This window comes from Brienomyrus brachyistius, chromosome 2 (assembly GCF_023856365.1).
Source record: "Brienomyrus brachyistius isolate T26 chromosome 2, BBRACH_0.4, whole genome shotgun sequence".
Lineage (NCBI taxonomy): Eukaryota > Metazoa > Chordata > Actinopteri > Osteoglossiformes > Mormyridae > Brienomyrus > Brienomyrus brachyistius.
In genome coordinates, this window is record NC_064534.1 from 14,024,843 (window position 1) to 14,051,749 (window position 26,907).

Here is a 26,907-nt window from a genome sequence, read left to right on the forward strand (position 1 = left end):
TTTAGCAGCGATTTATTTTGACATGCAGCAATTGTAGAAAGTAAATTAAGCTAAATTAATGACACACGACCGGCTAAGGCTACTCCGAGAGGCTAAATGGCACATATTGATGGCTAACCTTGCATTATCGGGTTATTCTGTAAAACCCGAGTGTCTTATTTTTAAGCGGTATTTGCACGATATTGAAGTTCTCCTTTGCAATACTGACAGCTGACTGCTTGAAGTGCTTTCACACAACTGATGGCTTTTGCTCCTTTATTTTCACATTTATCTGCTATGCGGCGTCTTCCTTCCGCCATATTGCAGAGTAATCGAGAAATTTTATTCAATGTTGTTTTGCAATCGAGTGATTGAGTTTAATCGAGTATTCGTGACAGCTTTAGATGAATTCAGTTTGTTACATTTTTCTCCGTTGCATATCCTAGCCGTCAGCGCGGATAGAAAGCACAATGGCGGTCGGAGGGAAAGTATGGGTGCATTATCACCGTTGGAATCAGCGCCACCCATCGATGGCTTCACCATGCTGGGTCGCGTTTAAAAAAAAATAAAATAAAATAAGTTTAAATTGTTGGACATGGAACTGCTGCTGAATTGGTTTCTTCCATTCTGGGAGTCATTGTAAATCAGCAAGATGATAATAAATCAAAATAACTAGTGAATAAGTCACTCAGGTTTGTTTGGCCTTACGGTGCATGGCTGTAGGAGAGAGGGGTGTTGTAAGGATCACAGGGTGGTCATGTTCCCCTACACCTGAAAGTCATGGTGACTTGGAGTGGACTGATCGCACAAATTGCTGTATGGACCGTGAAGGCAGATGTTTCGTGTGTGTGTCTCTGTGTATCAGTGTATAATTTTCCCTCCAGGTCAACATTTGGCAGTGCATCTGCTGCAAGTATCATGATTTTAACATATGATTCTGGCCCCCCACCCCCACCCAGGCCCCCTGGCTGTTTATCTTGGCTGCTCTTCTTCCGTGAAGCCTAGCACCCTGGCCCCTGCAATTTTTTCCCCCACCCCAGTTCTCCCAGTGTGAGTCCGCGTGGTGGGATTTTGGGATTGGGGGGTGGGTGGGGGTTAGCGGAGCAGGTGGCGTGGTGTTTGGGGGTGGGGGCGGGGGCATTTGTTTCCTGGTGCTCGCTGACTGAGAGCGATATTAATAATGAATCAAACTGGGGAACGAGGAGCCTGTGTGGGACTGGCAGGGGAAGAACATGGCTGAAATCCCTGGTGGTTGAATGGGCCCCCACTGGAGAGAATTTCATTATTTTCATAGACAGTACTGCTCCCCCCACCCCCAATGTGATGGCAATTTACAGTTAAGCACAGAGCTGAATTGTGTGGAAAAAGGTCCCCTTTGTGGCTGTGCTTTTCTGTACTTTCAGGCCTGGTTTGTACGTGAAGCGTAATGGTGCAGCTGAGGGGATAGGTGTTTGGATCCAAGCTGTTCCCTGCTAGGATAAGGCTGAGCTGCCCAGTTCCTTCCCTCTGGCAGTCTGTTGGCCCCCCAGCTGTCAGGAAACAATACCCTGAGCCTGCCTGAGCCCATTCCTGAAACCGGCTCGATGCCGTAATGTCTTTTCCATTTCTAACCTGCAGCTATCCAAACTCCCTCCCTAACAGTAAAGTCGTGGTGATGAATGAAGCCTCAAAGTCTCTTTACAAATCTTCATTAACCCTTAATGAACCCTTTTCTTTATAGATTGTAGATTTTGCCACCCGACTTAGCACCTTTGAGGTGTGCCTGCGTCGCGATGATTGATCGTTGTTTTTTCGGCTTTTGTGCGCGGCTTTTCACGCGATAAACGGTGCCCCCTGTTTGCCGAAGCCGGTGGAAGGCAACCGCGACCCATCCGGTGTTTATCTACGGCGCGCCGGCCTTTTGTGGGAACCGCGACAGGCGCTCCGGCCTGCTGCTAAATAAGTGAAGAGGGATGTTTGCTCAGCGGTTGCGGGGGGTGGGGCGTTAATTAATTTGTGTTATGATGATAACCCTGCCCAGCCGTCCTTTCCTTGGCGGCATTGAGAGCGTGGTGAAGTGGTGTCGGTCAAAGTGGAGATTGAGAAGGTGCCACGACAAGCCCCTCTAGGCCAGAACTCTCCGAGGCCCCAGTGCCAAGGCCGCCGGTGGGTCGCGCCCTTTCCCCGTAGCCGTGACGTGTCACTCGGCGGGGTCAACCCGGAGCTCTGCAGCGGGCACTAATCTGTGCACGCTGACCTTGCGCATGATGCTGAACACGCATGCCTTACCGCACGCGTTAATCCGGAAAGCTTTTAAATGCGTTTTCGATCCTTCCTGAATTTGTCACAGAAAAGACCGTCGACGCACATGAAAATCTGATATATCAGGGCGTACAACTGATACACAGAGCAGATGTCTGAACAGCTCATGGAGGACATACAGGCTCAGCATTTTTAATTTTTTTTTTTTAAAAAAGGATTTGATTCAGCACGAACGCAAGATTCCTTGTCGCGACTTAATTATAACAACAATTACAGGTCATTATGATAATGATGCTAATTAATTTTGTCACAATGTATTCACACCCTCGGAGGAGCTGTTGGTAACTTGCACAGTATTTATTTAAAATAAATAATCCTTGTTTTAGTTTAAAAGAACAAATCACAAGAGGGCTGTTGACTTAGACGATTACCCTGCCCCCTCCCCCGTTTCTGCCTGCACTCTCCCACAGAAAGATAGGACTTCCTTCCAGCTGTTGAGCACCCCCCCCATCCATCCCCCTCCCTCCCATCCCAGACGATGGGCGCCCACAGCTGTGGGCTTGCAGGACCACATTCCCTGGACAGCGTTAATTTCACAGTCCCCACCAGTGCACGGTATCCACGGCACGTTAACCCCAACCCCCCCCAGCTTACCCATTCCCAGAAACCCCTTTCCATCCCTGGGTGCTCCCCCTCCCTCTCTGTGTCTACAGGTGGCAAGAGAGGATGTCCGAGTTATAGCCCTCTGCTGAATTTCACCCTAATTTTTTAACATCCCATAATACGCTGTAATACAAATATTCATTTCCAGGGACCTGACACAGCATGGTTCAGTGAGTTGCTAAACGTGACACTGAGCGTGTCACTGAAAAGTCAGAGAACAATCCCCCCCCCCCAGAATAAAATGGATGGCAGTTTGGTGTGACTCAGGGCATTGTTATTCCCGCTGGCACCATGTGCCCTACCTCTGAGCGACATCCTGGGCTAAGTGGTCGCGTCTGCTTTGGGTGTCTTCAGATACGCTAGAATAATGTGACGACGGGCGTGTGCAATAGCGTTTCGCAACAGAAAGTGCTGCAAGGACAGACACCTTTGTGTGTAGTTAATGCCGTCACTCTAGAACGTTCTGCCATAAATTGACACCTTGACAGTGGAGGTCCGCCTGAAGAGGCACGTTGACGCTTCCTCCTCTTCCATGCATTTGTCATTCTGTGGGCTGGTAACTTCTGAAGACCCTTTTTGCTGGACTTTCTTTTATTACGATTTCAGATATCCCCCCCCCCCCCCCCCCCCATTCATTTAATCACCTCACTGATTGTTAATTTCGTTCCTCCTCGTTCCACAGTACTTGCAGATGAAATGGCCACTGATCGATGTCCCCGGGACTGCGGCTCTCAAAGACTCCAGGTCCCCCACCCCCGGACACCTAGTGAGTATAACCCGCACACACGTCCCCTACCCCTGTCCTGCCCTGCTCTGTCAGGCGCCCCATCTGCTTGATCGTCACGTGAGACAAAACACGGTTTGGGTCTCTCAGGACACAACTGCCGTAACGTCCATAAGTCATGACGTCTTTCCGGCTCTTAAGCCATTTCGTGTTTTGGTTTTTGTTCTGTATTTCTGTCAGGAATAAAGTGAACCAGCTAATCCCCTGGGGAGAAAAGGCCGTCCTCCCCAGAGATGTTTGCCGTGTTTCCTTTGTCTTGTTTATGTGTTATCTGTCTCACCCAAGCTTAGAATGTTATCAACCTTGACCCAGTATCTGTAGAAGTTGTTAAACCTGTTACAGAGGTGTGCCTTGGGGGAAAGAAGCAGATAAACACTACTAAGGGTTTGCATTTCACTGATGGTGGAGGAACAAGCGAAGCAGTGGGATTATATGATGATCATATTTACGTTACCTACGCCCCGCGTGTTAAGCAATGTTCAGTCCTGCCCGCGGGTGGCTGATCGCCTAGTCCCGCCACCCGGCATGTCCCGAGCTGCTTATATCATTTTCCAGGTAGCTGTTAGTCAGCCTGGCGGAGATACTTGGGGAAACAGCCCCAGCCTTTAATTTTACGAGGATACGCTCTCTCTTCTCTCTGAATGGAGCATTTGTCTGAGTGTTGCAGGAATAAAGATTCATCTGACAAAGTGATCATTGACGGCAACCAAGGGAGTCTGGTTTTGCTTATGGGTTATTTATATTTTATTTGTTTGTTTGTTTGTTTTGAACTTCTCTAAGGGACTCCAGAGCCGTTCACTGGGTCACCTTAGTCTCAGCTGGAATCTAATTAGACCTATTTTAGTAGCGCAAGTGCTGACCGCCCGCTCACCTTGCTTCTACACCAGCGCGTTTGTCTTTGCTGCACAGGGTCTGCTGTGTTGCTACCCAGCACTGGCAGTATTTTATTTCATTTTATTTGTTTAATGTTGGATATGGAGGAAGATAAAGCGCGACTGTGGCGGTTTCAATCACCGGCAGCTGAAGGGAATGTCGAGGGCCGGGCCCGAGTGAGCCATACCTCCGCCATGCCGCCTGCTCCTCGTCGCCATGTGCTGCGACCATGCGGTAGTGAAACCCACCGCTCCGTCAGTCCGGAGCTCCGCCTCTTCCTCTTTCCTGAGGGGGTGTGGGTGGACATCCGGATGCAAGGGGAAAAATAATAATAATACTAACGATAATAATAATAATATACGAATGCTTTGGGCCAAACGAAGATGCAGAGCCTCCTGATGGGGAACCTTGGATGTTCACCGTAGTGTGTGTTAGCATTTACATTTCCCACAACTCTTGGCAGCGAACACGGCGGTAGCTAGTCAATCAGATCGTACGCTTCTCTGTTATTCTCTACCTGCAATCACTCGGTGGTGTTTTTTTTTAAGATTTATTATTTCTTGTGCATTTGAAATTCAGGATTCATAGTCATAAACGATTATGAAAGGATCATGAGAAATTGCGTCCCTGCTGTACCTAAGAGCTCTGGGAGGATCTGTTCCCAGTTCATGCTGAAATGGGAAGATGGCTCCCAAAGACGGGCCAGGCTGAGGCAGTGGATATGAAAGGCTGGTGGAAGTCTGTCCTGTCGCTCTGCAGATTGGGTCCGTAAGGCCTGTATGCTAATGGGGGGAGCCTGCTCAGACTGAGACACTCAATTATTCAGGAGACAGGTTTGTTTAGCATTCTGCTGGCATTGCAGCAGTTGATACGAAGGGGGGGGGGGCATTGCAAGGGAATTGGGTAGAAGTAAAGGAGCATAGGGCTGTCAGAGACCCACCCCCTTATTTAAGCCTACTGTTCTGAGCAGCCTCCACATGAATAAAACATCAAAGGCAGCACTGGGGCAGGTGATGCATTGTGGGAGAGTCGGCTTTGTCAGTCCGTCAACTGGGCCTGGGTTGGACTCGCTGGGCTTCTGGGGTCTGGATCTTCAGGGAACAACTGCTCCCTGCTCATAAGTTCAGACAGGACTAATCGATCCTGATCGCCAGATAGTCCCAGATGGGGCTTTACAGTTGTGCTCGGTTTGCAGAATCCCTTCATGACATTGCACAAAGTGAATGAATCTCAATTGTAGCTCACTGCAATTCTGCTACCTACAGTGTAGATGGGAATGAAAATGAACTTGTTCCTTGCACTTGATGTACGTTTCACGTCATTAACATGCATGTTCATTGCTAAAGTTCAGTAAGGACAATTTTTGTCTTTAGTATACTGGAGTTGAGGTGTCGTTGCTTGCCAGAAACCTGTATGTCACCATAGTTTGGGGACGGTATGAACCGTTTCTTTCTGTGTAGGAGCACCGGTTGCTCATTGTCATATTTTAACCGAAGCATGGAGTCCGACAGACAGATATGGGACAGCCTCCACCCTTCTCTGCTGCTTTCTCGCTCTCGAGAGACAGCCGCGTTGCATCTGACTGACACAGCCCAGCGGCTCTCTTCTGGGCGTGACACTCCTTGGCTGCTTGCAGGTTCTTTAAGACTCCACTGACTCAGATGCTATTTGTGAAGTCGACGTGCCTGGCTGAGAGCGGGCAGCACCCTGACGGTGCATGGCGTGCTCGAGGTGGAGCTGGTGAGCTGTAACACCTAAATATCAGACTGGTGAGGAGGAATCCCCCAGGATCACATCATTTCTGGACATTGTTCACCTTAACCACCTTAACAAGTTGTTGTTAAGACCTCTGGTGACACTTTTTCTACATCATCTATATGTCTCTCTCTTCCATAAGAATACCGTGAGATTAGTTCAATACCATGTTTTTGAAATATATAAGCTTCTTAACCAGTGGGCTTAAATGCATGAATATTTCAGCAGATACTGAAGATCTTACTCAGCTACAGAACCACGCAATGTTCCACGCAAAGAAGTACAACATGCTAGTAATATAGTTTTGAGCAGGCAAGGCCCTTGGTTTGGACTAGCTGGCCCCTCGGTTTATGTGAGGTGGACTAAAAGCCTGTGAAGAAACAAAAATAGCAGCAGATAATTTTTTGGTTCAAGAGGGTTGTGGAGAATCGAAAGAAGACCAGGGTACTTCATGTGTTTTGTGGGGAAAAAACAGTTTCATGGTCTCTTATTGAGGAGTGCAGGTCCTTGGATCTGTGAGTTTTTTTAGGGATTCTTAATGTTTGTACCAAAGTGCGTAGGTGAGACTGATATTGGGGGGGGGGGCATAATTCAGTAATTTGAATGCAAAAGTTTTTTGGGGGCGGACGAATGAAGCCAAGTTAAATATTGCGGGGAACGTGTCCCCCATGTATGTACCTATCAGCTTGTGCATAGGTGACAATTTAAGTAGGAAGAGAACTTTCTGCTTGCAAGTACTCAAGTTTTAATTTTAAGTTTCTTAACGTAAATCTCTTGAGCAGTGTACAAATACATTTTTTTGGCAATACTCTAGTGATAGAATCAGGGGATAAATGCATGTAGTGTTTTTGTGGATTTCTGGGGTTAGGCCCGACCAGTTATCGCAGGCCTGGTATAATTTTACTGTCTCGTTGAGCGGCAGTGAGCTCTAGAGACTTGATGGGGCATTTTGGTGGAATGTGCAGACTGATGAATTTGTAAGACCTGATTGTAAATGCTAGAGATATGGACGGCTCACTTTTTACATCCGCTTCCTGTTGAGGTTGACAAATAGAGCTCAAGTTTCTGCAGCATGCCGTGCATTCTTTGCCCCCCCCCACCCCACCCCAGAAAGGATCATGAGGCCGAGAGGCACACGCAAAGCTCTTAGGGTTATTCAGTTTGTTCTCAGCTCCCATACCCACAGGCTGTTTGCCTAGTAATTCAATTCAGATGTGAAGAATCCAAAAACATGTTTGCTTGAATGAAATCCACCCTCCACCCACATTTGCCAAGGACCCTGCTTTTATTAGCTGCACTCCAAGTTTGACGGCCCAGTGTGGCGCTGGCATCCCAGTCGACGTCGGCCCAGAGCAGCTGGACAGATACGCCCTTCGTCCGTCTCCTGGATTTGCAGCTTTCTGTTATTTTCGTTGTCTTCCTGCAACTTTGTCTAGTTTTACACGAAACCATCCAGGACTAATATAGTTTGTAATTCAGACCCCCTTGCTAAGACATTTCTATCGGACGTTTAACCCCCGGTTGCCCACGAGTAGAACACACGGTCCCTTTATTCCGTTTCCACCTTGAAATTCCACCTCGCATTTTGCTGTCAGATGTCTGATATGAATCTTAATTTGCTAGAAATAAGGATGTGCTGGAGTTCTTTAAGAGCTGTACGTTTTCTTTGGCCCGTATCTTGACGTAGAACAAGCCCGTGCCTATTTTAAGGGAAGCTGTACTACATTTCCTAAGAATTCCTAGAGCTCCCTCTTCCTGCTACATGAGAACACCCTCCGTGGGCCAGACGGGGCCGGATCGGCAAGCAGAACGTGAGTCAGACTGTATTTGGTGACCTGCTAACCGAGACCATTTCGCCTTGCCCGGCGAGAGACGTACACAAACATCCATTCTCATTACTCGCCACATTTACAAGATCGAGGGCCGACCAGATGACGGCTGGGCCTGAATATCCGTCATTCATTCCTCTTCTGCCCCCTTTCCAGATTGAATTATGGGTAGAGGCTGCTTTTTTACATAATGTCTTATGGCTAATTAATGGCTGTCAATGTTAAATGGCTGTTATTGGCTGATCAGTGCCTCCACTTAATATTTTGGTGCAACAGTATCAACCTGTCACTTGCTGCATGTCGCTTTGTTGTATATTGGATTAAAATTTTTTTTTTTGTAATTTTCTGGAAAGTGTACTGCAGACGTGCACATAGCACGCCTCCTTTTTGAGAGCTAATTTGGTTTGACCCCATCATTACCATCCATTATGTGCGCTGTTATTTTTGGGTGGGGGGGGGTGCAGGATTGTGACTGACGATCTGCTGCCGTGCCGCCACAGACCCCGCGCCCAGCTCGCCCTCTCCGCCTGTCCTGGCAGCGGGTTCGTACTGGCAGGCTTCACCACGGACAGGCTGTATGTGTCGGAGCACCAAGCCTACAAAACGAGCGCAGTCCCTGGCAGTCGCGCTCCTGGCCCCGGGAATGAGCGCTGTGGGCAGCTGCTCGCAGTGGCGCCCCCTGCAGTACATTTGCACCATCATGCTGACTCCCCTTTTTGTTTTTCGCCCCCCCTCCTCTCACTGCATGCTGATGGCCTCTAAGAAATTTCTTTTTATTTGTTTAGCAAACGCTTGTATCCAAAGTGATATTGGATAATTGAGAAAGCGATAGGAGATTATGGGCCTTGCTTAAGGGCTGACTGAAGTCACTTTGCTGACCATGAGATGTGGAGACCTTCTGATCGTGGGGACAGCCTCCTAACCGGGCAAGCCATGCTCCACCCCGTTCATCAAAGGTCCACCTTCATTTGTAGATGATTCTTTCAGCACGAGTTTATGGGAAAGTTCTACAGAAGCTGGTTATAATGGTCAAACCACAGGCATTTTGCGTTACCACCCTGCTAAATCGCATCGGTGTCACCACGCCAGTAGTGTGTTAATTATTAAAGGGCGTTCTGTGATTCTTACTGATGTGCTGCCCACAGCCGTGCCGGAGCACAGGTCTGGGGCATCCATAATGCAGGGAGCACACCAAGCTCCAGGGGGCGTAAATCTGCTACACGAGGCCCACAGGCCCGTCGTTAACCCCTGCCGGAGGTCAGGGGGTGCTGGCGCCAGGCATGGACTCTGTCCCGCGGTGAATGTTTCCCCGTTCGACTGTCACACTCAGGAGCGAAACGCAAACGGGCAGCCGTGGGAGTAGAGTGTGTAGCAGCCGGGGGCGGTGGGGGCTGGGAAGGTCTGTCTGGGGGCTGGGAAGGTCTGTCAAGAACCTGAAGGCATTTGCAGGGCGTGAGGCGGGTGCTCGGGGGGGCACTCAATGCAGAGCTTGTTCCCTTGCAGGGTGTGGCGGTTACAGGACAGGTTTGGTGGGGGGGGGGGCGGTTGCAGGGGGAACAAGCCTCCCTTCTACGGCATGATGGTCGGGGCCAACAAGCGGCCCATTGACTGGGACAGTTCAGGAGAAGCGACCGTGGTACATTAAGAAAAGAGCTGCTTTTAAAATGTTATAATATGCCAGTATGGTGGCTCGGTGGGGGGGGCGCTACTGCCTCACACTCCTGGGGTCAGCGTTCGAATCCCCTCATTTTGGAGTAGCTCTCCTCCAGCAGTCTAACAACATAGTTAGGCTACAACTTTGGCATTGCTAATTTGCCCAGAGTGATTGTGTATATGTACCCTCTGATGGCATCCTAACCAGGGTGTAGCCCAGTGTCATGCAGTGTGCTGCCTGGGATGGGCTGCCTGCGATGGGCTCCGTGCCCCTGTTTACCCTAACATGGATAAGCAGTAGGAAGATAGATAGATTGGTTATTCTCATGTTTGCCCCTAACTGGTCTATCGGTCCGACTTTTGCACTTTTGCTTCTGTCCTGACCTGCCCACCAGATATCCGAGAGAGCGGCGGCTTTCTCCTCAGCCTGCCTGTCGGCCGTGGCTGCCTTGCTGCGTGCCCTGTCCGCTGAAGTGCATAGCTGCTCTTGGCAGGCTTGCGCAGTCCTCACATGGTCTCTGGTATGTGTCCAGCAATCATGAGGCCCTGCCACACACACCACCCCTGTTGTTTAACCAGGCACTGCTACTGTCTGCCCCGGCGGGCAGGTGGAGACAAGCAGCTGGGGCGGCGGGCGTGATCCCCCACGCAGCAGCACGGGACGGGGCAGGGTGTGTCTGTGGCCCTCTGTGTTCTCCACCCCTGCTAGCTCAGCGACTGGCTTTTGTGTCAGAATGATTTGGAGAAGGTGAAGACTCTTACCCCTGAGTGTATAATGCTGAGTAAAACTTCCCCTGTAAGAACAGCAGCTCCACTCTCCACTCCTTACAGCAGTGATTTATTTTGCTTTAATAGCTTGAGATGCCACTGTTTATGCAATTTAATAGGGGAAAAGTTAATTTATAAAGCTCTGACCCATGGTAGGATGTCTTGGCGAGTGTGGAGCTATGGATGGTCTAAAGCTTCTCTCTGTCTCTCTCTCTCTCTCTCTCTCTCTCCTCTCTCTCTCTCTCCTTCCTTCAGTCTAACAAGGTCCCAGTGGTGCAGCATGCCCATCATGTACACCCCCTCACGCCCCTCATCACCTACAGCAATGAACACTTTTCCCCCGGAACGCCACCCTCGCACCTCTCTCCAGAAATACTGGACCCAAAGACAGGTATGCATCACTGTCTTCACACCCACCTCCTTCGCACTGACTCGAGATCTCCAGAGTTGTGATGGATCAGTGCTCTCGTTTTTCAGGCATCCCACGGACACCCCACCCCTCAGAGCTCTCGCCCTACTACCCCCTGTCGCCTGGGGCAGTGGGACAGATCCCTCATCCCCTGGGCTGGCTGGTCCCTCAGTAAGTCCCCTTGCCGGGCAGCACACTCCAAGAGCAGTCTGGGCTGGGTCTTCTGGCAGCCTGACCTATGTGACCCGGCGCCTCCTCAGCTGTGGGTGGGGGGTGGGGGGTGGGCGGGAGCCACTTCCATTCATGTGCACGCGGCTCACGCGCGGCTCTGCGTCAGTGCGGGATGAATGGATGTTCAGCCCGATCAAAGGCGGATCAGCCTTCAGCTAATATGCGAAGATTCCCTCGCAACGCGCCTAATCACCAGATGCTCAGAGCTGGCGAGGTGTACCTCTTTGATGTTGTGCGTGAAATTTTTTGCTGGTCTATTTCTGATGCCACACTTTCAAGTTGATAATAGGGTGGGGGATGTGGGGGATGGTTGTTACCATCCCAGAAAGACTGAACTGTGGGAGCTTGCGTGCTTGAATAATTTGTGACTGTTGCATTCTGCTGGAACGTGTTGGGCGTGTCAGATGATGACCCTCACCGATGCTCTCCTCCATCTCCAGGCAGGGCCAGCCCATGTACTCCATACCCCCAGGGGGATTCAGACACCCCTACCCGGCTCTTGCAATGAACGCGTCCATGTCCAGGTGAGCTCCCTTGTCCAGTTGCACCGCATTGTTAGGAAACGCATTAGCTATGCTGCTGCGGGCTGCAGTCAGTCATGCCTTATGCATTGTCATCACCGTAATTCGTGAAATGCCAATTCCCGGGAATCTGCAGGTTTCACTGCATGAGCTAGCCTGTCAGGGGAATCGCTGACAGGGATGGGAGTGGCACGGCCTCGGGGCTGCCCCGGATTTCGGGGGCGGAGCTTCCAGCCTGGACATGTCCAGGAAGCGAGTGGGCCTGTCCGGGAATACAAATGAGGCCTCGTTCTCCGACAGGCAGGAGACCGTCCTTAAGTGCTCCTCTAAGAACGGAGAACCTCAGAGACCATTCGCGATTCCCACTCCGGAGAAGATGTTTCAGTGCGGATTATAGATCTGAAGAGCCTCCCTCGGTGGCTGGGCCCGGCTGGAGAGCGATCTCCGCAACACGTACGGAGATGAAAGGCTCCCCACTAGCGATGGCAAGGAGCCAAGCGACCCCTACCATCCCACCGAACTCGCTGAAATGCACGAATCGGCAGCGGGCCTTTCGGAACGGGTGGGAGACGGAATATCTGCAACGGGCTTTAAATGACCGATTGTGAGCGCGCCGCGCATGCAATGCATAAAGACGCATTAATGCCGTTCAGTCACTCCTCCCAAGCCCAGAAAACTGGCAGCGCATCCGCTGGTTTCCCTGGTTCCCCAAACACAGATGTGTGCCCCGCTAGGGCTGCTTGCCGGCTCGGCGTCGGAGCACAATCCCGGCAAACAGTCACTCGCGCAATCGCCGGCATTCATCTCGCCGTGTTCAAAGGGGGAAAGTCGGAAGGAAGGGGGGGGTGGGCGGGGGGGAGCGCGCAAGTGGCTGTTCTCTTTTTACATGCCGAGGAGAGGGGAAGAGCAGCTTCTGCTCTCCCAAAGGAGCCCGAACAGCCCCGTCAGCCTGTTCCCAGCTTCAAAACAAATCATTTTAAAAGCTTTAATTGATCATAATTGCACATTTTTAACATTTCTTTCCCTCTTGAAACTGTGTTGTGAGCGATTATATTCATTTATTTTTTTATTTTTTTATTTTTTGTCGTTGTTGTTGACTCGTGTTCCTCTCTGCGTGTGACTCTTTTTGTAAGAGCAGCTGCTTCCATTTTAATGAGAAATTTTCCCCCCTCCACCCCCCTGGTTTTCATTCTGGGAATTAATACGAGTAGAGCGAGAGGCTGCTATACAGGCCGTTGGTGTGTTTGGTGGGTTAGCTGCCCAACACTCCCTGATCTGCGTTCTCCCCTCCAAGGAAATTTTATTCCTTCGGTTGCTCAAGTGGAGGGAAAAGTTTCTCCAGAACCAGAAACTCGTGGTGCATCTCAGAATCCAACAAACCAATCTTCATTTGCTATTCTGTTTTACCCTGCAAATTCAACCCGTTGGGTACAACTGGAAATATCGATTTAACAAAAATGTGTGGAGAACAGACACAGATCTCGATTTGATTTATTTATTAAAGCCAATTTGATGACAATGCCCTATTGTCCTGGCTGGTGGAAAACTGGAATGTCCATGACAGGCAGATTCCCAGTGCCAGGTGGAGAGTGGGTACTTCTGCGGTCTGGAGCTGGGTTCAGGTGTCGAGCTGCCTCTGTTGCTGTAGCAACAGCACACTCCCTCCTCGGTTTAGAGTGGCATTTCTCATGTGTGCTTTGTGTGAGCTTTCCTTCAATGTAAAACCAGGAGTACCTGAATGAGGCATAGGGGACGCTGTTTGCAGGCTGCTGGCGAATAGCAGAAGGTCAGCAAAAGGAGTTCTGCAATCCTGTGGGAGATTTGGGGTGCAGTCTGTGTCCTGTCAGTATGCTTATGTTTACATTGATTCAGAGGCCTCCGTTAGTCTGTCCAGCTACAGTGAAGCTGACGTCTGGGTGTCGACCCCTTTTCCCTCCTTTCTCGACAGCCTGGTGTCTAGCCGGTTCCCTCCCCATATGGTGCCTCATCACCCCCACGGTCTCCACCAGACGGGCATCCCACACCCTGCCATCGTCTCCCCCGCCATCAAGCAGGAGCCCAACCCCGATGGCGTCATTTCCGCCGCTCACTCGTGAGTCCTCCATTTCCTCCCTATTGGTCATGGCTGATCCTTGATTTTTTGCATTTTAACTGATTGATTTAGCTTGTCGTTTTGGTCCAGCAACCTGTCGATTCCAGGAAAAGATGGCGGATTATAGTTCTCTCGGCCCTGTCTGAAATGCTGGGACGCCTCCCTCTCTCCACAGGAAGTCCCCGGGGCCGGTGAAGAAGGAGGAGGACAAGAAACCGCACATCAAAAAGCCGCTCAACGCCTTCATGCTCTACATGAAGGAGATGCGGGCCAAGGTGGTGGCGGAGTGCACCCTCAAGGAGAGCGCCGCCATCAACCAGATCCTGGGAAGGAGGGTGAGCGGACCGGCTTCGCTGGGGGCCTGCGGACCCCACTCTGGTCCTGCTAGAGCTGCTGATCTTACCGGGCGGCTCCCTGTGTTCGCAGTGGCACTCGCTGTCGCGGGAGGAGCAGGCGAAGTACTACGAGCTGGCAAGGAAGGAACGGCAGCTTCATTCCCAGCTGTACCCGGGCTGGTCGGCACGAGACAACTACGTAAGTCTGCCAAGGCGCCGGCGGCCCGTGGCTTATGCCAGCGCAGGATCCGCTTCCCGTCCTGGAGACGGACACAACTGTGGCCTTGTAACCATACGAGTAACGTGGCAGCTTGTCAGGATCGGCTTGGGGTGGGCAAGGGTGTTAGTCTGAGTATTTATACCCTAGGCATAGTAGATGTTGATGGGGCAAGAACCTATTTTGGTCACATGCCAGAGTGTTTAAGACTGGCTTCCTCTCTGCCGGCATCATTTCTTCACCATTAGCTCATCATCGTGCCGTTTTCCTCTGCAGGGGAAGCGGAAAAAGCGAAAGCGAGAGAATAAGCCAGAATCCACTCCAGAAGGTAGGTCTTTCTAGACCGCGGCTCATTGAGGCCACCGCCTCTTTACCTCCTGCAGTACGTTATGGAAGGCTGAGCGGCTGGGGTCTCCTGTGAGCAAGTTTGTGAGGACATGCCGTGTGCCGATGCACGATGGCCCCCGCGGCCCCCTCGCGGTAGCTGTGTCGTCTTCACGTTTCCGTCTTTCTCCTCGCCTCTGTCTCCTCTAACTCCTTTCTCTTCTGGACTTTTGCCAAGCAGCGTATGAGGTTCAGTGCTAACGATGGCAGGTACGTGTGCTGCACGACGTCCCTTGGAGGACGCTGAGTGGAGCCCCACTACCTGACCGCTGTCTATCTCATGTCCCTGCAGGGTTGGGGGTGGTGGGGGGGGGGGGGGACTCGCTCAACATTTTCATTCTTTCATCTGGGTTTAAAGATCAATGTTGTTTGACAACTGCAGTCAGTAATAATGAAATAACTGTTTAGAACTAGATTTTAGTGACTTCATTTTGATAAGCTACTAAAACAAAGCTGATAGGTCTAGCAAAATTTTAAATGATACTTTTACATATTTACTGCATTACATGGACCATTTTTCAGTATTCAGTGTGTTTTGTTTTAATTATGAATCAAAATACCAGTGAAAGGTTACACAATTGGAAATTCCCTTTAGTCTCTAGAATCACAATTTTGATTGATTTTGCAAAATAATTTTATATCAAGTCATTCATGGCCTTCAAGGAACTGGTCTAATGATCGTTTGCATAGATGGCTGAGTGTTTGTTTCACGGTTACTGGGAGTCAGGCTGTCATCTGATCTCTTCGTTTGATAATGTCAAACATCCCTTCAGACATCTGTATGTTTAATTGAAATATTGCATAGATCACTGCTATTGTCGTCGTCGTTTTTGTTGTTGTCGTTGTAATTTGTCTTGCTTGGCAGATGTTTAAACTGGTTGGTTGCTCCCATAGCATTCATGGTGCTCCACATGTACCAGTATCCATCTGTGAATACCTGTTTCATCCCTTGTGTTCTCCTGAGGGCTACAGAATTTGACAGCATTTTAATTGGGAGGGGCGTTAGTATTTATTGAATATAATCTGTCAACTTTCCGTGCGCCTATCTGCCGCTTCCTCTTTACCATCGTGAGCATTCCACTCCCTGTCTTTCCAGATTTCTCATCAAGGACTAAGAAGCAGTGCGTACAATATCTGCCGTCTGAGAAGATGTGCGACAGTCCCGCCTCCTCTCACGGCAGCATGCTGGACTCCCCAGCCACGCCCTCTGCAGCCCTGGCATCCCCTGCTGCGCCTGCAGCCACTCACTCGGAGCAAGCCCAGCCCCTGTCCCTCACAACCAAACCCGAGGGCCGGCCCCACCACTTCCCTCTGCAGGGCAAGCCCTCTGGATCTGCTTCTTCCTCCACTTCCTCCTCCACCTCCACTTCCTCTACTCAGCCGAGTATTTCTCTCCCCATTGGTTCCGCAAGCAGTCATTCAACTCCTCTTCTCTCTCGACCAATCCCATTTACCTCTCTACATTCCTCCCTACTGTCCCCACCTACTCCTCTTTCCATCAGGCATCCCTTAATTTCCCATCATGCTTTATTTCAGTCACAGCCCCTGTCCTTGGTTACCAAATCAACTGATTAAATCAAATTGATCCATTTTCTTTTTTGTTACGCTGTATATTGCTTCCTAACTTTTTATAGGTATTAGATTGAGTTTTTCTTTGTTTTTTTTAATGATGAAAAGGAAAAGTATTATTGGTCAATATTTGACCACCTGTTTTTCCCTTTCTCTCTATCAAACAAATGTATTTTTTTGTAAAGTGTAATGCAGAACTGGTTTCCTTTTTTCCAATGCATTTATCCAATGCTACTTGTATAAAAGAACAAATGTATAAAGGTCTCTTTTTAAAAAAACAAAACAAACTGTCCTTTTTTAGTTATGAACTCATTAATGTTAGTTAAAACTTTCCAGTACTTTCCATATCTTTATTCTCCACAGTTACTCCTTCCACTCCCCCCTTTGTGAGTGTTTTGCCTTCTTTGAAACATGATAAATAAATCTTAAAATTGGTTCTTATAAGCAGACACCTTGTTCTTCTTCTGAGTGTGGCATTCGGCATTCAAGTTGTGAAATAAATTCTGCTTAATTCCTCTCTGCAGTAATAGTGACCGTCGGCCATTTTGTTTTGTAGTTTGTTTTGGTTCTTGTTGCATGAGTATGAGTTCTGCATTTAATCATAAGAGTATTAAAGGACTTTTTTTTAAAGAAAAAAAGGGGGGGGGGGAATGGTGGGACTGGGGCACATGGCTTCTTAATTTCATATTTTACTTTCATTTTCAGTTTAAACTTTCAATTCAAAGAACTGGGTAAAATTACTGAATAGTGAAACATAGTCATGCTGTCCATTATTATAGAAGAAGGCAGGGAATTTTATAAGATGATGATTGGAAATCATTTTTCAATCAGCTTTATAACAACATGGTAAACAGACATCCTGCAGCCCAAACTAGCTGATGTTTTTGGGCTTGCTGTACACTGCAGATGAGGCAATGCTGTGCATCCCTATATATTGTTTTTAGGGCCCTTGGACATCCTGTCCTGATGTGTGATTTGTGGTGAGGCCAGTCTTTTTGCATTAAGCTTCTGTATTTGTTGACGGGTTATTTGTCCAGTACAGGTTGTGATGGACATTTCACAAAATGTTGCATAACAAGAATGGTTCTGGATGTTCACGGAGACGGGGGAGATTTACAGCTCCGGGAGAAATTTGACAGTATGGTTTGAGTTTAGTCTGAAGTGTACTTTTACCCCAAATAAGATTTGTCAGTAAACAGGATAATATAGGGTGCCAGTGAAATTAAAAGTTACGACCGGGATAGTCACTAACTTGACCGTGTCATAGCTGGAACTTTTAATGAATATGAACACAGCCATTTATGGTGGTGAGATCTGTACTGATTAATAGGCCAAGAAGATTTTTGTAAGTGGGAAGAAGTTCTAAAATATGGGACAGAATGCTTTCATCTTGATTTATAAAGGTATGGAAATAACAGGAATAATGACAAAACCTTGCTCTCTTTCATTCAGAAAATCCGTTCTCAATCTGAAATTCCTCATGTTTGTGGAATACCTTCTAATAGTGGCATATTGATATTTATTCTGAACATCAAGGCAATTTTTTCACACTTTCCTGAATGCTGGCTGGGGCTTTTTCTTGTTTTTTTTTTCCCTCTAATCGTTTACTAGGCAACTGTTCTGTTGGAATGGATATTTAGGGGGGGGGGGGGGGGTCACATGACATTTTCATCTACCTTTGTATGATTTAACTCCACTGTTTAGTAGAAACTTTGCACCAAGCAATTCAAGTGCCTTGCAAACATGCCCCTTCATCCAATGGCAAACAACAGTGACGTGAAATTCAGGTCCCTTTGTCATGGGTATGACAGCCGAGTCATTATTAAGACCTGAGATATTTTTGTTAGCCTTGTGGAGGTGAAACTGAACGTATAACTCGTATCAAATGAAACACTGTTCCCCAGGAGCTCAAAGATCACCTGACTTGTTACTGTCATATTTGTGGGTTGACGTGCACCGAGCACCCACACAGATCTGCTAAATATCATCAAACCTGTATTAATGGGCTTGGCAACAGGTGGAAACAAAGGGTAGATCACCTGAGGCAAGCGGCTCTCTTCACCTAACACATCCTATTTAAGAAAAGAACATCCACAGATTCTGAGCCCATTTGATGTGCTTAACAGTGCATTTAAATACACAATTCTCTACACTTTTTCTTTAAACATTGGGGGTAATTTTTCTATATCAAAACGCTTTGTGTTATTTTGTGATTAAAATTGGAAATCGATAGGTGACTTGCTGGGATTTAGCTCTGCGTGTTATTTCCTGTTTTGAAAGCTGGTGGTGAGAGTGGAGGAATGGACAGGCAGGGGGAAATGTGGGAGTGATTACGACTCAATCTTTAATGGGTGAATTTTTATCAAGCCACACTGGAAAATAAAAATCTATGCCAGGATATGAACATTTGAGGCCAAAAATAAATGCAAATAAAAAAATAATAGACATCTGTTTCTTCCTGGAATGCAGCGTTCCCAAACAACGACAAAAACAAGGTCAACCACGCAGCCCCCCTTTACTTTTTTCAGGCGTGCTCCTTTCCCGCAATTTTATAGCATCTTTATTTGCCATTTGGCACGGTGCTGAGGCTTTAATTAACTCAGAGGTAATGATAGGTAGCCCCTGGGACCTCATTAGGCAATTCAATTAGTGAAAAAACACACAAGGTAGGTTACAGCACTCTATGGCTTAGGGGACGAGTGCCGATGCCAGGGACAGACCAATTAGCCTCTAGCTGGCGGACTGGGCTGGAAGTGACACCACAGATTCTTAACTGTCACTGACGAGAGGCAGTGAAATGTGACCCCCCCCCCCTTAAAAAAAAAATCCGTTTTTATACTGGCTAGCAAAGGAATAATTGCTCATCCGGTTGATGATGTTTATGCTCTTTGCTGTATTAGCTACTCCAACGGGAGTCAGGCGAATACACTGTTTTGGTTTTGATGTAAGTTACACATGTTCAACATTCAGAGCATTGGACACTGATGGGACAGATAATGTTACACCCCCCCCCCCCCCCCCCCCCCCCCCCCCCCCCCCCCCCCCCCCACGGCCTGCTTTGTGTGCGTGTTTAGAACGCAGAAAGAACTAAAGAGTCTACAATCATACTGCTTTAGGTGTGATCCCAAACGTACAATTCAAAGGAAGGTGAACCATCTAAAGCACAGCTTGGGGGGGGGATGCAAATACGGATAAAGGTAGATGAACATAAAATTACTACCGAAGGTTGGGGGATGGTGGATTTATCAGCATGGAAGGGAGACAGCTTTCATCAGGACAAAGTAATGCAACAAGAACAGGAAATATGTGATTTTAGAGAGATTATCAGTATCTCATGTTAAACGCCAAGCTTTACTTGCACTCCATTATTACGTGAATAACACACAATAATTGTGTTAAGTACCCTATTGTGTGTTTTTAGACTATGCCTGAAGTACAGGGTGGTAACGCTGGTCTCTGCAACTACCTCTAACTTCAGGCAAAAAATACAGACAACCGATAGGCATATGGAGAATTCTTATTTTTGCCCTGCGGTAAGATACAGAGCTGTCAGTCTTGTGGTTTTCTTTTTTTTATGCCCATCATTAAACAGGAGCAGAATCTGCCCGGTTTGCGTCGCAGACTCGCATTATCAGCGTGTCCCGGACAGAGTCTCTTGTGCTGTGTTTTCCCTTCTGCCCTCAGCTGCTACACAGATCCATCACCAAAATTAAAGGCAATGAGTTGTCAGAAGCAGCCCGGAAAAAAAAATAAAAAACTTCTTCCTTAAGGCAATGCGTCTGCTTCGCTGTGGCAGGCTCCTGAGAGCCACGCATCGCCTACTTTAAAACAGAGCTGAAGTAAGTTTGTCTCCAGCAGCTTCCATAATGACTCAGGTGGCTGGACCACAAGCTGTTTCTATACAAGACCCCCCCGCCACCTTCTTGCGTTAATGTTTATTGAAAACCACAAAAGCATGCCCCTTTAAATTTTATTTTCTTATACATGCTCTTACACAACACATGCGCTTGAAACATAGCTTTGCAATTTCTGCAAAGATCCGCCCATTCAGTTTCTTTTATTTCAGTAAACTCATTTAAGATTTCACTGAAGATTTTGCATGCTATGCTTGAGATGACTATTTATAAATCTTTAATAATAAAAAAAACATTTCAATAATATAAATTGTGTGCATATGTATGTGTGTGTGTATATATATAATATATATACACATACACGTGTGTGTGTGTGTGCGTGTGTATGTATGTATATACACACACATACAGCCACATACATATATAAACAAACTGGCCTTTCAACTACATCTTTTTTCCACAGCATCTTCGATTAGACATCTGCTCGGTAAGCACGAGGTCAGATTTCATTAATGTTAATTTACCTCATTAAATTCTTGCACTCACTCGCTGAGGTTCTTTTTCGGGTCCTCCTTTGATCATATATTCGTCCCAGGTTAACCCTTTGAAGTCTGGAGAACACAAAGTCCACTTTGTCTTGTCCACATTTTCCTCTCACATGGAAAACATAAAACGCCAACAAAGGGAGAAGGCCGATGCGTTAGCAATTTCCAGTACAGCGTTTCATCTAAAGATACAATTAGTCAATTGCATTCTCAGTTTTTCCACATTTAATTGGTCTGATGAGAGAAGGTATTTTTGACAGATACAATGCGCATCACTGCATAAAGGCCTGCATGGAATCAGTTTAGAGTGTTACTCAGTGTTATCAGACCATTGAAATTGTTTATATTTTGCACAGAGAATGAAGTGTGGAATAAAATAAATAGTGTGGATAACATAAAGAAAGGAGTTCTTCATTCACGCTCATAATGAAAGCAGAGCACTTTGTTACCATGGCAGTTGACCCCTGTTGATACTTCGATCTAAACAGCATTTTACATAAAACGTTACAAAGGACAAATATCATGCAGCGTGCTGCAATAAGATGAAGTGGATTTTTAAGTTTTTATCACTCACAACCAAGTAATCTCAGGTGCACAGCTGAGGGTTACAGGACAGGCACCTAACACTAAAGTAGTGTATTTTTCTGGTAAACAGGTTATCTAAGCACCTGCTGTTTCGAGGGGAAATTACACAGGTCTGTGTCAATTAAACATTTGACACATGTACCTCTGTTAACAAAACTGACCACTGTATAAAATAAAAAAAAACAGAGTGAGAAACAATTTGCATGCATCGTTGTATAAAATGAAAGCTACACGCCATGAATGATTTCTTTAGATGCTTTTTTATCTCTATTGTATTCACGGTTTTTCCATTAACTATGGGATTTGTGGAAATGTCACAAAGGTTCCAGTGGATTTGCTAATCTCTCGCTGTCATGCAGTGAGATTAATTGATTGTTTCCCTCTCGTTCTCATTGAATTTGACAACTCTCAGCTGGTGCCTCTACGGAGGCAGGTAATTCTGACTGTGAGCAAAAGATCCTTTAATATATTATTTACAACTGTGTGACCTTAAAGAAGGAAATGCAAATTGGACGTGAGGAAAATAAAGGATTATTTTGCTTCTTAAATGTCAAATAGCACAATTACAAATTATTTATCATTTGAACTCCCTGGGGATGTAAAAATACTGGTAAGTGACATATTGCTAATTGTCATGTGCAATACAATGTGTAGTTTAGGCAGCTTAAAAGTTAAGAGGTACTGATGTGTAAAGATGTTGTTTATAGTATAGTAGACTGACTATGTGTATCGGACCTGCCTTGGAATTTGGTCGAAATGGCTAGAAAACTATTTTCAGACCCAACCGGAGTTGTGCACACGTTCCACTGAGACGACAGTGGATGCTGTGGGATCACATTAACTTCTTTTTTGGTGGGCCACACTATGGTGACAAGAGACAGGGGCTGGAAAAACACACGGACAAGACGGAAAAACAGATTAAAGAGCTGGAGAGGCATGAAGTATCTGTTTTTATGTTTTGGGATTAAAACTGAAAAAGACATCTGTTAGGACATGGACTGCTAGCAGCCCATTGCGCTACTTTAAAGAGCTGTTTCTGGACAGTATTTCAAGGTATAGACCAATCATGAAAGAGACCCATCACTGGAACGGCCTAATTTATTCTTACACTTTACACAGTAATTAGATCTACACAGTACTGAAGGAAGTATTAGGAGGGGAATGTGAATGGTTAAATATCAGATCTTCCAGAATTTTTGTTACAATCGTAATTTTGATCCTCTATACCCTCCCTCACTGAATCCTGCAGCGCGACAGCGCTGAAATTTTAATGCCCTGCCTGTTTGAAGCTGGGATGAAGAGATGAGCCCAAGAGTTCATCTTGACTAAGAGATGTGGTGTGTATACAAGAAGAGGAAGGGAGTTGTGCAAGATATATAAGTTTTATTTACATTATAGTTATTTTATCCAGCCTTCCAGTGGTTTTGAAGCTAGAATTTCTTGTGGGTAGCTGATGGTTGTATATGAAAATATCTGACAGTCCAGTACCCTTGGTTACTTTGCTGTGCTAAAATAACTTAGACTTATACAGGCACATAGTTTTGAAGATGTGTATTCTACCCAAATACTTCACCACTAAGTAACGCTGGACAACTTTAAGCATGTGGTGTAATTTTTAATCTTGCCCACAAGCAATGTGCCAAAGTAAAAACGACGGCCCTTGTAAACGTTAGAATTAATGATTTTAGGCTATAATGGTAAACTGAAATTGCATTTAATGAGCTTGAAGGACACCCGTGCTCTAGATGGTTGGTGAAGGCAAGGCTAGATATGATTCTGCAATTTTGCAGAAGCAGTGGTGTGTGGTAAGGATTTAAGGGTCATACTTCTGAAAGTATAATTCAAAATAATTAGACAAATGAAGCATCACAGGGCATGATCCTTTATAACCACGTCTAGCCGTCGGCCAATATAAAAATGAATAAATGCATTAAAAGTAAACCACTGCTGTAACCTTTACTACTAGTATATACTCCAGTTTAGAAGTTTGGAAGGTTAAAACAAACAATTTTTTTGCATTCATCCTTCTCTAATAACCGCTTGTTCAGTTAGAGTTGCAGTTCTGGAAGATATAGGACTGTACGCCCATAAATGTGGCACCAGATATTTTCATGACACTTTGACACACACAAAAACACAGGCAAATTTATAGTCACCAATTCACTTGAGGAAACTAGAGTGCTTAGTGGAAACCCACCCTAAATCAAGGGGCGAGCCTGTAAACTGCTAACAGACAGAGCGTGGGTCAGATTCCAGCCTGGAACCCTGGAGCTGTGAAGTAACAATGCAAGACCGTAATAGACACCTCAGAGTTGTACCACTTTTGTGGAATCTTAAAGTTCCTAAAAATAATGCATTTTTGTTAAACTTCTGATAGAGTTGAAATTTGTACACCAATAATATGATTATAATAAACAACCCCCATTAATACATTTTGAACTTAACTATAGTACAGATTCGGCTATAAATTCTGCAAGAGTGTATTTCCTCTCACCAAATGGGAATCCCTGCTCACACACAGGCAGGTGAAGCAAAAAACATATGTGCAATCATATACTGCCCCCTGCTGTTACCAATGGATAGTACTAGCATTATAGAAAGTGAATGCAAGAATTTCATGTTCTTCCATCCCAGTAAAAGATCCATCCATCCATCCATTTTCCAAACCGCTTATCCTACTGGGTCGCGGGGGGTCTGGAGCCTATCCCGGAAGCAATGGGCACGAGGCAGGGAACAACCCAGGATGGAGGGCCAGCCCATCACAGGGCACATTCACACACCATTCACTCTCACATGCAATTTAGCAAGTCCAATTAGCCTCAGTATGTTTTTGGACTGTGGGGGGAAACCAGAGTCCCCGGAGATAAGCCCACGATGACATGGGGAGAACATGCAAACTCCACACACATGTGACCCAGGCGGAGACTCGAACCCGGGTCCCAGAGGTGTGAGGCAACAGTGCTAACCACTGCATTACCATGCCCCCCCCCAGTAAAAGATATTATTTTTAATCCTACTACGAAACTATGTAAAATGTACTGGACAACCAAGCTATTTTAAAGAGTCTGAGAATGTTTACTTTGCAATTTCTCAAAAAATTCGTCAAGGTGCAGAAGTAAAACACCTTCAGCTATAATTGTGACTGAAGTGTTCCCAGTTAAATGTTTGAGAATATTGGCTTGAGATCAACCATCCATTCATCCATCCATCTTCTAACTTCGTGTCTCCCAATCCGTTTCTCAGGGAGCCTAAATGTGGACTATCTGGCAGGGAACAAAAACACGGACTGTCTGAGGGACCCTGAGGATCGGATTGGGAAACACTGTTCAAACTGCTTCTCCGGGACCTGGGTAGCCTGTAGCCTTTCCATGGTGACGCTCTGTATGATTAAATCCTTAGCACTTGAGCAATGATACCACGATCTACCTGATGCACTGTGCTTAATCCCACCTGGATAAGCCAGGAGGTACTTTGAGGATCATGTGTTTTTATTTCTGCAGTGCATTCAACACCATCCAGTCAGTCCTGCAGGAGAGTAAGCTGTCAGCTATGAAGGTAGACGCCCCCCTGGTGGTATAGATTATGAATTACGTGACTTGACACCCACAGTACTTTCACCTTCGGGATGGTGTATCTGATAAGGTGCATAGCTGCACAGAAGGTCCACAGGGGCTAGTCCCTCATCTCCCTTCCTCTTCAACCTGTACACCAACCTGTACAAGCACAACGCAGAGTCCTGCCATCTACAGAAAAACTGCCAATGACTCAGCAGTAATCAGTTGTATCTGGGACAGGGACATGGTGGACAACAGAGGGTGGTGGACAACTTTGCTGACTGGTTTGACCAGAATCATCTGCAGCATAATGTTTGTAGAATAAAGGAACTGGTAGTGAACCTGAAAAGCTTATGGTCTCTAAGAGTCTGCCTGTCCGTTCGGGGAGAGGAGGTGGAAATTGTCCAGGATTACAAATGTAGGTGTCCACCTAGCTAACAAACTGGACTGGTCAAAGAACTGCCCTGTAGAAGAAGGGGCAGAGCAGATGGTATTTCCTGCAGAGTCTACAGCACCATGCTGCAGATGGTCTTTGAGTCTGTGGTAGCCAGTGCCTACCTCTTCACTGCTGTGCGCTGGGGCAGCAGTGTAAAGGTGGCAGATGCCAATAGACTCAATATGCTAATCTGGAAGGCCTGGTCGGGTTTTGGGGAGGAACTGGATGTTACCGACACTGGGGGGGAGGGGATGCTGTCCAGATATCAGTCCATCATGGACAATGCTACTCACCCGCTTCGCCGGCCTGCGGTAGGACAGAAGAGCACTTTCAGCTGTAGATTGCTGAACATGAAATGCTCCACTGAGTGCCTCAAGCAGGGACGGATTATAGGTTGTGTGGGCCCCTGGGCAAAATGTTCGTGAGCCCCCCCCCCCACCAACACCAGCACCACCACCACAACCACCACAATTCAAGGGCCCTTGGCAGCCAAATGCCCTCCCTATAGGGTCAGGGGCCCTTGTAGGCAGAGGATCAAAGAATGTAGGCCCTCTAAATAGACAAACGAAAATACATTGATTTATATTTGCGTTGCAAATTGTTTTGGGCTAGGGGCCCCACGGGCCCCCTGCACCCCATGGGGCCCCTGGGCAGCGGCCCCGCTGGCCCGGTCCGTAATCCGTCCCTGGCCTCAGGAAATCATTCCTTTCAACGGCTATCATCCTGTACAGCTGGTAAATCAAGGCACATATGCAATACCACTGTTTGTGTACAAACCGGATACCAAAAAAGTTGGGACACTAAACAAATTGTGAATAAAAACTGAATGCAATGATGTGGAGATGGCAAATGTCAATATTTTATTTGTAATAGAACGCAGATGACAGATCAAAAGTGTAATCCGAGTAAATGTATCATTTCAAAGGAAAAACATGTTGATTCAAAATTTCACGGTGTCAACAAATCCCAAAAAAGTTGGGACAAGTAGCAATAAGAGGCTGGAAAAAGTAAATTTGAGCATAACGAGGAGCTGGAAGACCAATTAACACTAAATAGGTCAATTGGCAACATGATTGGGTATAAAAAGAGCTTCTCAGAGTGGCAGTGTCTCTCAGAAGCCAAGATGGGTAGAGGATCACCAATTCCCACAATGTTGCGCAGAAAGATAGTGGAGCAATATCAGAAAGGTGTTACCCAGCGAAAAATTGCAAAGACTTTGCAGTTATCATCATCAACTGTGCATAACATCATCTGAAGATTCAGAGAATCTGGAACAATCTCTGTGCGTAAGGGTCAAGGGCGTAAAACCACACTGGATGCCCGTGATCTCCGGGCCCTTAAACGACACTGCACCATAAACAGGAATGCTACTGTAAAGGAAATCACAGAATGGGCTCAGGAATACTTCCAGAAACCATTGTCAGTGAACACAATCCACCGTGCCATCCGCCGTTGCCAGCTGAAACTCTACAGTGCAAAGAAGAAGCCATTTCTAAGCAAGATCCACAAGCTCAGGCGTTTTCACTGGGCCAGGGATCATTTAAAATGGAGTGTGGCAAAATGGAAGACTGTTCTGTGGTCAGACGAGTCACGATTCGAAGTTCTTTTTGGAAATCTGGGACGCCATGTC

General features: G+C 46.8%; 1 protein-coding gene across 4 annotated transcripts in view; it reads left to right on the top strand.

Annotated features, from left to right (window-relative positions):
* The window catches only part of tcf7l1b (transcription factor 7 like 1b), a 611,697-nt gene extending 594,950 nt beyond the window's left edge, over positions 1–16,747 (top strand). For 3 of the 4 annotated variants that reach the window (XM_048980053.1, XM_048980054.1, XM_048980052.1), the window contains 9 exons: positions 3,566–3,649; positions 10,801–10,936; positions 11,023–11,125; positions 11,626–11,709; positions 13,655–13,798; positions 13,974–14,133; positions 14,225–14,332; positions 14,627–14,678; positions 15,831–16,747. In XM_048980053.1, the coding sequence (XP_048836010.1) occupies positions 3,566–3,649; positions 10,801–10,936; positions 11,023–11,125; positions 11,626–11,709; positions 13,655–13,798; positions 13,974–14,133; positions 14,225–14,332; positions 14,627–14,678; positions 15,831–16,309 (1,350 nt within the window). In that variant the 3' untranslated portion in view covers positions 16,310–16,747. The remainder of the gene's footprint in view (positions 1–3,565; positions 3,650–10,800; positions 10,937–11,022; positions 11,126–11,625; positions 11,710–13,654; positions 13,799–13,973; positions 14,134–14,224; positions 14,333–14,626; positions 14,679–15,830) is intronic. The other variant, XM_048980055.1, reaches the window with a different exon arrangement.
* Positions 16,748–26,907: the final 10,160 nt, after the last annotated feature.